This window comes from Colletotrichum graminicola (genome assembly GCF_000149035.1).
Source record: "Colletotrichum graminicola M1.001 genomic scaffold supercont1.48, whole genome shotgun sequence".
Classification (NCBI taxonomy): Eukaryota; Fungi; Ascomycota; class Sordariomycetes; order Glomerellales; family Glomerellaceae; genus Colletotrichum; species Colletotrichum graminicola.
In genome coordinates this window covers 16,469-28,816 of record NW_007361052.1, presented here as the reverse complement: position 1 = coordinate 28,816, position 12,348 = coordinate 16,469, and the positions used below count along the sequence as shown (strand labels likewise).

At 53.7% G+C, this 12,348-nt stretch overlaps 5 protein-coding genes across 5 annotated transcripts; 3 read left to right on the top strand and 2 right to left on the bottom strand.

The window, feature by feature from the left end:
- Positions 1–2,612: 2,612 nt before the first annotated feature.
- GLRG_09349 (phosphotransferase enzyme family protein) lies at positions 2,613–3,659 on the top strand (the record flags this gene model as incomplete). The annotated part of the gene is made up of 1 exon (XM_008100034.1): positions 2,613–3,659. One exon carries the CDS (start codon positions 2,613–2,615, stop codon positions 3,657–3,659), a length of 1,047 nt encoding a protein of 348 aa, XP_008098225.1.
- A 1,725-nt stretch (positions 3,660–5,384) lies between these two features.
- GLRG_09348 (monocarboxylate transporter) lies at positions 5,385–6,641 on the bottom strand (the record flags this gene model as incomplete). Its single annotated transcript, XM_008100033.1, has 1 exon — positions 5,385–6,641. The coding sequence occupies one exon, from the start codon at positions 6,639–6,641 to the stop codon at positions 5,385–5,387; it is 1,257 nt and encodes a 418-aa protein (XP_008098224.1).
- A 421-nt stretch (positions 6,642–7,062) lies between these two features.
- GLRG_09347 (monocarboxylate transporter) lies at positions 7,063–8,613 on the top strand (the record flags this gene model as incomplete). The annotated part of the gene is made up of 1 exon (XM_008100032.1): positions 7,063–8,613. The coding sequence occupies one exon, from the start codon at positions 7,063–7,065 to the stop codon at positions 8,611–8,613; it is 1,551 nt and encodes a 516-aa protein (XP_008098223.1).
- Positions 8,614–9,402: 789 nt separating this feature from the next.
- On the top strand, positions 9,403–10,400 carry GLRG_09346 (short chain dehydrogenase; the record flags this gene model as incomplete). Its single annotated transcript, XM_008100031.1, has 2 exons — positions 9,403–9,998; positions 10,079–10,400. The coding sequence occupies 2 exons, from the start codon at positions 9,403–9,405 to the stop codon at positions 10,398–10,400; spliced, it is 918 nt and encodes a 305-aa protein (XP_008098222.1).
- Positions 10,401–11,351: 951 nt separating this feature from the next.
- GLRG_09345 (uncharacterized protein) lies at positions 11,352–12,178 on the bottom strand (the record flags this gene model as incomplete). The annotated part of the gene is made up of 2 exons (XM_008100030.1): positions 11,352–11,840; positions 11,987–12,178. The coding sequence occupies 2 exons, from the start codon at positions 12,176–12,178 to the stop codon at positions 11,352–11,354; spliced, it is 681 nt and encodes a 226-aa protein (XP_008098221.1).
- Positions 12,179–12,348: the final 170 nt, after the last annotated feature.

Below are 12,348 nucleotides of genomic sequence, written 5' to 3'. Positions count from 1 at the left end.
GTCCGTCCCGTCCGTACCTGTGTTTCCGGCTCGGAAATATTGCTCGATCCGAGCAGGGACATTTCCGAAGACCCGCGGTCCCGAGAGGCTCCCGTAGATCTGCCGTGTTGCGTGCACATTCTCGCCTTACAACACCATGCCATGCAAGCACTCTTCATCCTTGCGGGCACTGCTCGATTGCATCTGCCGGTACACTCGTGGCCTGGCATCCGGGTGACCCATTCAAAAAGGCCGATTGTCATGTGGCATTGGTAAGGAAAAGCGACCATCTTTTTCGCCACCCAGGTGCCTGGGAGATAGTAGGGGGTGCCTTCATCAAAGATTCCAACATCGGCAAACACTCGGCCGAGTGGCAAGCCTTCCTAGGGGAACCCCCCCCCCCCCCCCTCCCTCCCATATATTGAATCGCGACGTGAAATATGTGTAGAGCTTCTAATCCAATAATAATGCTGAAACAGGCTGCTTTCCAGCCTTCTTTGATAAATGTTTAATACACGAGCTATAGGCTCCGTTCAGGCCCCCCCCACGCCCTACCTTCTTCACGGCAATTTAGGATGTCGCCTGCCAAATCCTTCAGAGCCGTTTGAGGACGCTGGATTGGGGATAAAGAACGAAGGAAAGAAAGAATAAGAAAAGAAATCGACGTCTTAATTGTCATATTCAGGGGTCTGTCGGAGTAAGTGCTAGTTTAGCGAACCACAAAGCTTTCAGTCAGCCAGGGTGCAAAACGCACACAGGCCATCCCTTTTCCTCCTATTCGCTCCTGTTCCCCAGTGGGCCGTGTCTAGCCCGTCCCATGTGGTTCTGTGGTTGCCCATCTGCTTACTGTTTGGGGCGGATCTTTGTGAGACATGGCCGAGTACCATTCCCACAGCCTCGTGCTCCACCCCTCCTCCATCATCGTCACGGAAGACAAGGGGGCTGCTTCCCCGACCCAGGCTTGGGCCCAAGGGGCCTTGAACTCGAAGGTCCTAGACCGTCACCTCGTTTTGTTCGCGTGGAAGGATCGGCGTGGATAGTCGCCGGCCCATCCATGCCATGCCGCCTGGCGGATCCCCCGCTGCGATTGATTGAGCATCGTGGATCGACCTTTGGTTTGTGGAGACAACGTCAACTCGATATCCTTTTGTCTCTCGGCTTTCGACTCGACTTATGATAGACGACTATGCCACACATCCGTCTTCATGTTTACGGCTTGTCTCACCCGCTGGTCGTTCAGCATGGTATATAGGCACCCTATATGTCTATCAAAGAGGTAACCTGAGACAGCCTTAGGGCCTCCCCAACGCTTGTAATATATCCAGTAAACAACAGGCATTTGCGCGGAAATAAAATCACCGACGCTGACCCCCTGGTCGGGGCACTCTTGCGCCGCAGTTCAATAAATGTGAACCCTTGTCTTTGTCAAATTTCAACCTTTGACCAAATGTCTACCTACTGTCGACCTCCATCCAGCAAGATGGCCAGCGTCTTTACTTTGACCTTGTCCGGGTTTCTCAAGACCTACAGCAACCTAGCGTTCCTCTGGTCTCAATCTTCTGTCTTACGTCACGCACCGATGAATGTGACTCTGCAGGAGGAGACGCCTGTAGCTAAGCCACTCTGGGCGCCATCGACAGCAGCTTCCCCGATCTGCTGCCTGCATTCATCACATTTCATGTTACATCTTCCGGCCGCAGCATATCATGTCCGGGGGTGACCACCACCACCACACCCCCTCACCACTTTCGACAGCCCAGGCCCGAATCCAAGACGTCTGGTTCTCGCTGATGGGTTGTACCCTTCCCGCCATACACACCATATGCTCACTTATCAGATATCGCATATGATGAACGACGAAAACCGTGCACCCTATCATGACGACGGGAGACCACCAATCACAACCCGACCGGTGGCATGCACCCTGCCCGCGCATGGATTGGGGACACGCTCTTGCGGTGATGGCGTTCGTGATATGATATCACGCCCGCCTCGTCCCCCCCGCCTCGGTCAGATGACCGGTAAAGCTGAGAGTCCCATGGTGAGACATCATTGAGGATCACATTGTAGCCAAGCAGCCTAGGGCTTGAGGCAGGGCTTTGAGGAATCGTCTCCTTGGGCGGCGCGGTCCCTTTAGTTCAGGAGTCTCTGTCAAAACAATCCAGGCCGTCGCCGGAGCACTATTTCCTCCGCTATGGGGCCCATGCGGCTTCTGCTTTTCCCCAAACCTGTATGATGCCCCTGGCGCACCCGCAGTAGGATCTCTCATTATTCACCGCATCCAGGCGCTCCCTGCACCATACTCGACAGGGAATCCGCACAACCTCGACGAAGAGAAGAAAAGAAAAGAAAGCCTGGCATGTTACTATCATATAGGATGGAACATTCCAACTCTGCGTGCTTTAGTTAACACCCAATCACAGTCTCGAGCATCAATGGAAGGTATAACACCGTCAGGTGTTCACTCTGCGATTATTCACCTCACGAATCTACCCAAAGTCATGGAACCGAGTATTCACTCACTGCGCCCTGCGGTTTTACTAGATAAGCTGGGTTACCTCGTCGGCCATTGGGCTGCCCCAAAGTACCCATCAGCTCTAGAATTCCGGCTTGAGACTACCACACAGCGAAAAATGACAAAATACAGCACAGTCGCGACAAAGAAGGAGCCCTCCCTCCGGGACCATTACATCCATCAACTTACCCATTTCGACAGGTTTGTCTCCCTCCTCGGTAAGAACGGGCAACCCGCACGCTTCGAGACCGTGGATATTGCCGACCTCACGACCATCCAGTTCTTGCCGGGGAAAACGGGCGCTAGAATCGTCACGAAAAAGTCCTCCGGCGCGAATCCGTCGGAGAAATTCGTCTTCAAGGGCATGGACTTTGAGCGGTACAAAAATGACAGCGTCGACTTTCGGCAACACCAAGAAACGACGCTCCTTCACGAGATCCGCACGCTTCACGCCCTCCCAGCCCATCCGAACATCATGCCCTGCCCCCGGGCCCTCGTCGTCGTCCGGGATCGGGACGGCCGGGACCGGATATGCGGCTTCCTGCAGCCCGCCATGGACAAGGACTCGCTGGACGAGCAGGTCATGCGCGCCAATCGGGCCGGCCGCCGCATCCCACCCACGCTCAAGGCCAAGTGGTGCCACCAGATGGCCATAGCGATACGACACACACACCGGGTCGCCGGCACCTTCCACATGGACCTGAAGCCCGGCAACATCCTCGTCGACGACTACGACAACCTTCTCCTCATCGACTGGGAACAGAGCGGCTTCTCCATGTTCACCCACCCGCCCGAGGTCACCGTCGACCAAGAAGCCGAAGAGTCGGCCGGGGCCGGGGCCGCGCGGCCCCGGATCCTTTACAATCCGCGCACCGGCCCGCCACGCAAGAACCAGAAGTGGGGTTTCCCGGACTGGAATGTCCTGCCGGAGTGGAAGGTGTCGTGCCCGCGCGCCGCCGAGCTCGCCGAGGTTTTCAGCCTCGGCAGGACGATGTGGATGCTGCTGGAGCAGGTCGAGCAGTCGGCCGATCCCACTATATGGACTTCCGTGGCGTCAGACATACCGCGGGAGTGGAAGAACATGGTGATGCGGTGCGTCGAGAGGGACCCGAACAACAGGCCGGAGCTGGACGAGGTCGTCGACTTTTGGCGGAGGCAATTGTAACATATCGGTCCTCTGGGATGAGTGCTTTTTCTTCTTCCTTTTTCCTTCTCAACCTTGGTAAACATGTATTCTTAGACAAGCATTACTGCAACAGCGACCAACTCCAAGTAAAAGAAAAGGGTTAATGGCCCGTTCAAGACATCAGACTCCCAAGCCAACTCAGCAGGTTTTCTCTGGCCTGAGTAGTACGGGCTCTCTCGTTTGACTGTTTAGTCTAAAATCTATTTCTCTTTTTAAAAGAGGAAAAAAAGAGGCTGAAGATTTTCGACTTGTATCCATAACCTTTTGAAAACTCCGCAGAGAAAAATGACCCAGGGCCGTGCTGTTAGCGCTCTCTATTCGATCGAGTGCATGCCCGAATGCGACCTTAACCTGACGTTTGAAAAGTATACACTTCCGTTTCTAAGTTAGTTCAAACGTGTGCTGCAGGACCACGCCGGCTTCCTCGTCGTACCTCTGAGACCTCAGTACGACATGCCTCTTTCGCCACTTAGCCATAGCGACAAGTACTTGCATCAATATGTATACTTTTGCCGTAACTACGTCGTTCAGGTTACCTTCCTTCACCAATATAGCTGGTAGTTGTCCCGCAGCCTCACGGCGTCGCTCTGTGTTGAAATATGGACATTATCGGGTTTGTAGCAACTCGGATGCCAAGGTTCGCCTACTACCCCAATTTATCCCTCCTTATTCCTTCTCTTCACTTCCTCCTAATTTGAGAGCGCTCCTGTGCTCCAGCCTCGGTCTTTGCCTTAACATTGTGTCTGTATGTGGATGATGAGGGATGGTTCATAGATGGTCCTCGCTTTTGTATCTTGAAGTTGGCCAGCTTCAGCCTCTTGTTCTCTCCCGGGTTCTATGCCTATGCCGATATTGGAGGCGCCGTGTGTATTTTCCTATTCCGCTGCATCATAAACGGGAGAGTGTAGGTTTTCCATCAACCTTAACTGGAGGAGGCTTTGAACCCTTCTCCTCGAGCTCCCCCAGGCCTGAATCTTTTCCAGTAAGCTTTCTCTAAGCGGATTTCGTAGCGCGTTTACGTTTAGGTTCCACTATATTGATGATACTTGGACGCAGTTACGCCTCTGGTTCTGTATACCTGCTTGCGCTGCTTAGCAAACTCGGAACTCACGTCTTCAGACTGACGCTAACGCTTTGTTGCGTGGAAATTGTAAAAGAGGTCTTCATTAGTGGCCACTATGGGAGGTGGGAACGCAAGAAGGAGGAGGTGGTGGTTTGGCATAGTCAAGGGGTGAGGCGGACAGGAGGATGTGGTATGTAGTCGTTCTGGTATTCATAGCGTGATCGTACGCAGAATTCGACGGACTGTGACGTAAATTGGGCATATTTCCGTTTAAGCGGGGTCTCTGCATGAGGCTATAGTCTTGGAGAGGGAATAAAACCGTCGTTGTTTATTCTGCGATGTTCGGCTGAGTACCCACCGCGGTGTTACGTGGTGTGGTTCGAATTCGGTCATCTGCCATACTGTCCACGAGCATCAATTGGCTTATCGGAAGATTCGGACAGAGATGACTAGGCTATTGTTATAGGTTTAGGACATGCTGCGCAAGAGGCTTTTCACTTTAAGGTACGAGCGCCGAAGATTATTGGCAAACCGGTATGTCTGGAGATGACCAAGGTCTCCTCAATGAATATTCAATCTAGGTTAGACGAATATCATTTACTAGACATTCCACATAAAAGGTTTTCATAACAAGAACTCAGTCAAGAATCGAAAGGATCAGGCAGTCCTCGATCCGTACAGAATGTACTAAGAGCATCAGACTCCGCAGGCAGTGTTTCTTTCAAGTTTAAGACTGCTTGTCTCTCGTCCCAACCAACTTCCCACTTAAGATCAAGTAATGGGTATACTGAACGGACATTATCGATGGCCTCTCCAGTTTGTCCAAATTTGTAAGCCGCTGTCAAGTCTGCAAGGTCATATCTTGTCCGTAATGGGATATTGCCACGTTTCGCAGAGAGCGTTTTTGCAAGACCATCATACCGAGGGCTGGGGCCAAGCATATCTCCTTCCAGCAAGGCGATGACTTCGTCCAAGTCCGTCTCGCCGTCCTCGGTCTTGATCAGTACTCTTCGACCCAGCCGGGCTTCAGCGAGAGTCCACATCCTCGTGATCCACCGGCCCAGACAGAGGACCACGGCCACGTCGACGAGACTCCCAGTCTTGAGCTGCAGTACCAGACTGTCCAGAACGACGACTTTGTCCGCATTCCGGTATATACTGTTGAGGTTGTTTATAACGCCGACACGCAGGGCTTTCGTCTCGCTCTGCTGTTGAGGACTCATGTCTTCGAGAACCTCTGGCATGGCAAGCACGTCCATCCAAAGCCACATCACACCGCATCGATCGAAAAATTTCCGAAAGTGCGCCTTGTGGATACCCTTTTTCCGTAGGCTCAGATCAACTTTGCCGAACCCTTCTGGATTGTTCCAACCCATCGTCTCCTCCCATACGTGGGACATGACTGAGTACCCGTCGTGCAGGACTTTGAAGTTCCCGTCGGCGTTGACACAAAGCGCGGCCTTCTGATCAACTGACTGTTGCACGAGATTGAGAGGTGCTTTGATGTACCTGTCAAAATCGAAGCCAAGAGCGAGTAGATTCGAGAGACCGTATTCATTCCACGTCTGGCGGAACACTGCAAAAGTATGTTGTTTGAATAGCCGAATAGTAGAATGAACGATAAGTATCGGTATAGCCAGTGCAAAGCCACCGCCAATGCAAGAATACATGAAGACCTTGGAGCCGAGGCCGAGACCACGGTATTGGTTGAACTCCCTTCCGCAAGGGTTGTAGTCGTGACCCCTAAGCCCGACTTGGTGGAGGACGGCCTCAACGTCGGCGACCTCCCAGCGGCTAAGTTCTCTGTTGGAAGTAATCATAGCCCTGCGCGACCCTATACCATGACGTTGAAGCATCTCCTGGAGGCGGAGGCGGGAATCGGTCTCTTCTGAAACCATTTTCGTTGGTCGATGATGTCTAAACGCTCGTTGGAGAACCGCTGTATCATATTCCGTTGGAAACCGTAAGTCTGTTGGAAGAAGCCGCCAGGTCGACATTGCTTCCACCAACAGGCGATGCCGCCCAAGTATAGCGAAAGCAAAAGAGATGTTGGGCCGCATAGGCAATCAGGGATGCAGCAGGCGGCTAACAGTATGGACCCCAGCCAGAACTTGGCCAATCATCGTCGTCCCGAACCGCGCGGGGAATCCAAAATGGTTCGAGCCAAGCCATGAGAGTAATTGAGGATGCCAAATGTAATTGAGCCTAATGGATCTCTTGGAAAATGGTTGAATATGCTTGACATACTTAATGACCGTTCCCCCCTCTTAACCAGTCTCGGAATTGGAATCGTCGCGAACAACTTCAATATCGAACATCATGGCTGTCAACGCAATTTCTTTACACTCAAGGATGAAAGAGGTCCTGATGAGAAATGGGATCAACCCCAGAACCTCTCAGGAATGCGCCCTCAACGAATTAAGAGACTGGTCACCATCAACTGTCGAAAACGTTTTGGCGAAGGTTCAAAGACCTTGCATTGGCCATTGCCCATTGAAAGACACCAGCTCCGACCCTGACGAGACCTTCATCAAACAACGCTTTGGAAAGTGGCTACCACCAGCCTGGGTGCGGCCTCCCATAGAAATCGTACGACAGGCTGTTGCAGAGAAGAAAGCCCTCTGCGTGAACAGACGGTTCCAGTGGAAGCTATGCAACTCGGATTACTTTGCTGTTTCTCACGTCTGGGGGGAGGGCATCCGAGCTGACCATAGGGGCCGAGGCCTCTCTCGGCAACACTTGACCAGGGTCTTCAACGCTCTCGCCATCACGGGTGCTGAGTGGATCTGGCTGGATGTCCTCGCCGTGCCGAACGCCGATCCCGAGGGGAAGAATTTGAGCCCAGAAGAAAAGAAACTACAGGTGGATGTCATCAACACGCTCCCACAAGTCTATGAAAGGGCCACTGCTGTCATCGTTTTCGACGCAATGGTGCTGCAGATGCACAAGGCTTCGTCCATCGATGTTGCCGTTGGGCTGGTCTGCGGTGCATGGATCTCTAGGGTGTGGACATACCAAGAGATTCGACTGGCGAAGAAAGCCATCATTGTCACTGCGGATCAGATGTTTACCTGGGACAAAATCGTCAAGGATTTACGGGAGCTGGTCGACACCGACAAGTCACGCCAAGGAGGACCGCCCAGTCAGAGCAAGTTCTACTCTCTGTATCTTTCTATGGCGATTTTGCAATACGTCGGCAAAGTCGGCCTTTCTCTGACCGACATATCGTTTGCGTCGGCGACGCGGCAGTCGACGTATGAGATTGACTACGCGCGGTCGCTCTTCGCGTTGGTCAACCTACCCTGGAACCCGAAATGGACGACATCCGCACCTGGTATGCAAGCAATCTACCAGAATCGCCGTCAAGACGCTTCCCGGCTGGTTGCTATGTACGGAGCCAAGAGATTGAAAGTCAGTCCGCGGTGGGCGCCGTCTCGGCTGGCCGGCCTTGAGGGGACGGTTCACGGTGACATGATTTGGGAGGCTGAAGGGTTAAGGGGATCTTGGCATAAGGAGCGTATCACCAAGTGCACCGACCTCGGAGTCGGCAGAGCACAACGGGCCAAGAGGCTTTCGCTGGGTGGCCAGAGCTCCGGTTTGTGGTGCGAGGTGCTCATTGGCGCTGACGAGGAACCCGATACCATCAATAGCTTCCACAGGGCTATTTCGGATGGACGGGCATTCTTGATTTGCAGACATCAGATCGCAGACGGCGTCGGGTTCGAGCGGGGAACGGCCAGCCAGGCGTTGGTCGTTGAGACCATTGGAAAGAAAATGGACGATCAAGTGGATGTCCTGTTTGCAACGGCGTTGAGAGCGGTAAATGGAGCATCCAGGAGCGAGCGGCGTTCCGTACTGCTCAGACATTGACGAGGCCGGCAATACCTGGCAACTGTGCATGGCCAAATGTTCGAAGTCAAGGATTTGTATAAAGGAAAGGGTGACAGTGTACCATAGTCAAGCTAGTTTGCATTTTCGTGGAAATTGTTTCTTTTATTTCGGCACTTTGTTCTCGTGTCTTATATGTTTTGCTTTTTCAGTCTTGACCGCAAAGCTTAATGAAGTCTGCTTCCCCCGTCCTCGGCCTCACTGGCTACCCAGCGTCTTTCCGAGTTTGGATGACCACGAATATGCACCTAATGGAATCCCGTCGTGCAGCATCTACAACTCTCGGTGACGAAGGGACAAGGTAGGAAGGCTCTTTATCTGATCGTGATATGCATGCCGAGATGAGCTGGAAGTGTAAGCGTTCCAGGAAACTTTCGGTAGACCGGCCCCCAACGGTATGACAGTATAACTACGCTAGGCTGCTTTGGGTAATCAATCTCTCATTGGTCTGAGGTCCATGTCATCGAGGCCTCACGCAACATACGCCGCCTTTTGGGCGTCATGATGCCAGATTCTATACGTTGATATTGGTGTGCTTCTTTTTTTCCTGCTCACTTATACCGGAGATTAGAGAAGTAGGGCTCCGAGTGATGGCGGTGGCCGCTAACGCCGAGTAAACCAGGGAACGCACCTGGCCATGTTCAAATGATAGGGACATAAAAGGTTGCAATATACCTTCATAACAAGCGACCTTGAACCTTCTCTCAATACACGCACGACTACAATCAAGATCAACGAGACCCCCTATCATCCAAGCATTCCCTCGCAGTCATGAGCTTCCCCGAATTCATTAGAGCCCAGCTCCGGAACCTCCCCATCGTGCCGGACAGAGAGACCTGCACAGGGGGCACGTACATCGTCACGGGCTCGAACACCGGCATCGGCTTCGAGACCGCGAAGCACCTCGTCGCCCTGGGCGCATCCCGTGTCATCATCGCCGTGAGGTCCGTGGAAAAGGGTGAGGCCGCTAAGGCCCGGATTGAGGCCACCACTGGCATCACGGGGGTCGCCGAGGTATGGCATCTCGACATGGCTTCTATCGGCTCCATCAAGGCCTTCTCAGCGAGAGCCGCGTCCGAGTTGGGCGTCATCGACGCCCTCGTCGCGAACTCGACGGCTGCGCTCGATACCTGGACCGTCTCCGAGGGTATGGAGACCTCCGTCATGGTCAACGTCGTGGGCACCCTTCTGCTCGTCCTGCTGCTCCTACCCAAGATGAGAGAGAGCGCCGGGGCGACGAAGACGGCGCCTCACGTCGTAGTCGTCACTTCCGGTCTCGGGTTCTCCGAGCGAGAGGTGCTGAAGCTTGTGGAGGACGACGTCTTTGAAGCGCTGAACGAGGAGGGAAAGTCACACATACACAAACGGTAAGCAAACCACCCGTCGGAGACATGGAATAAAACAAAAAGATAACTTTACGAGCCGCCGCGACCAACAAGATCTATAGGTACGCCGTGACGAAGCTCCTTCAAATCTTTGCCGTTCGTCAGCTGGCCACGCAGCTCCCCGCTTCCCAATCAGGGGTCGTCATCAACCTCGTCAGCCCCGGGCTCTGCAACACCGGCCTGACGCGGTACGGGCGCACGTCGTTCCGCCTCTACTTTTACCTCTTCAACCTGGCGCTTGGGAGGACTCCCGAGATGGGGAGCAGGGCCATGCTGCACGCGCTCTCAGCCGGCGTCGACAGCCACGGTCGGTACCTTTCTGACTGCGAGATCAAAGAGTTTGAGCATCCCGTACCAGAAACGAGCTCCGAAAACCACTGCTGACTGTTTCCGCAGCCACTGGGTGCCGGGCTGGGTCAAGGACTCCAGCGGACAGAGGTACCAGGGACGGATCTGGGACCAACTGGTTGCGAGGCTGGACAAGATCGAACCCGGTTTGACTCGCAGGGCTCTCAGCAGGGGCGATGTCTTGGGTGTCTGATGGCTTTTCTATTCCTCGAGCTTTCTTAAAAGTTCTATTCTATAGCGTCTAGTCGGTATCTTTGAGCCCTGTCCCATACCCGCTCACCCTGCCCGTCGTGAACGGAGCCTATCCAGGGATACTCCATCAATCTCTTACATATCTCTTCCCAACTCCCCAGATCCGTCGACCCAGACACACGAGCTAGAGCAGGCAAAAGCCAGACGTCGTCTTCCTTTTCGAACACGGAGATGGATCCTACCATCAATAACCACATTATGGTGGATCGCAAGTACGGGTGATGGTATCCGTAAAGAAGCCCATGGAGGGACGTTTTCAGTTGGCAGGATAGCTTTGCGTACACCAGATGTCGCTGACGACCCAACTGCAGTAACAGAGATGAGTAAAAGCACATTACCCCCAGGAGGCAGGCATCCTGCGTGGCATCTGGACCTCGGGACCCGTGATCTCGAACCCGCAATAGGCGGTATCCGAGAGACAAGATAGTCGCTGAGAACTCGTGGGCTGTCAGCTTCCACTTGTTCCCGCAGCTGGATAACACAATACTGATATCGTCGAGCTCATGCACCATGTGCCGTGTTGAAGGTTCTGCGGTACAGAAGATAGCTGCCAAAGGCCTTTGCAAGCTCGCCCCTGCCTGGGAGATATGTTGCACGATGCGCTGCGGCATGGAATCGTAACCGTACAGCGGCGGAGTCTCTGCGTGGAGAGCGTACTGGATATCAGCCCTGGCGATATAGTCAAGTTCGGCTCCGAGACCTTGGTTTGATTACTCGAAATTTATAGGGCAAGGCTCACCGGAATATCTTGTGCACGACGTCGTCCTTTTCTTCCAAGACGTGTATGCCGCCTCGCAGCTCGACCATGCGCGTGAGGCCGAGGAGATGAGTCCTGTACCTCTCGAGGTCCCCTCTTATCGACTCCTGACAGACGAGCATGCACACCAATGCGATCGTCTGGTCCGATGTGCTCTCCGGGCCTGAGAGCCTCTGGTTGACGAGGGCAAAGGCCTGCGTCATGTGGGCGATGGCCGCGGGTGATTCGCGCTCCTTGTACTCGAAGAAGTCGAGCCATGCCGCCGTCACTGAGAGGGAGACGTGGAAGACTTTTGAATAGTGAGCCATCGAATTTAATGGTATGAGACTTTTTAGATCTTTTGTTTTTCGGCTTGAAGCACTCACAGGCTTTGTCTGTAAGGAGTTGGTCGAACCACGCAGACTTGACGGGGTCTTGCGGATGGCAGAACTCGGAAGGGTACAAGGCTTCGCCAACGGCACAGAAATCTGTAGAAAAAGAGTGTCAGACGAAAAACCCTACCCAAGACCTTGTCGGCAATTGTTTAAATGGGATGCTTGCGCTGGTGAAGTAGCAGCCGAGTATGGGGCGGTAACTCGGCGCCAGGAGAGTACGTCGACAGGTCGTTCCCGACCATGCGGCGGAACGTGGTAACAATGTCCCCGGGCGGCGGCGGAGCGGGCCCATCTGGGGTCTCTTGCTTCCTCCTCGTCTGGCCCCGGGAGACGTGCCTCTTTCCAGAGTTCTTCCCCTTCATGACGTGGCTACGAATGACCTTGCGGTTGTTGGGGCGGCCAGGGCCGTGATTGACGAAACGAAACTCCATTTTTGAGGGCACCGGACCGATGCATGCGTGTATTCGCCCAGAGGCGGTCTCACGATTGTTTCTGGCCGTGCGAGAAGGGCCTCGTAAGAGAGATCATGACATGTTCCGTATTTCAAGGAAAACGGTCTGGTGATGAAGAGTGAAGGTAAAGCTGACGTTGCGTTGCGCGG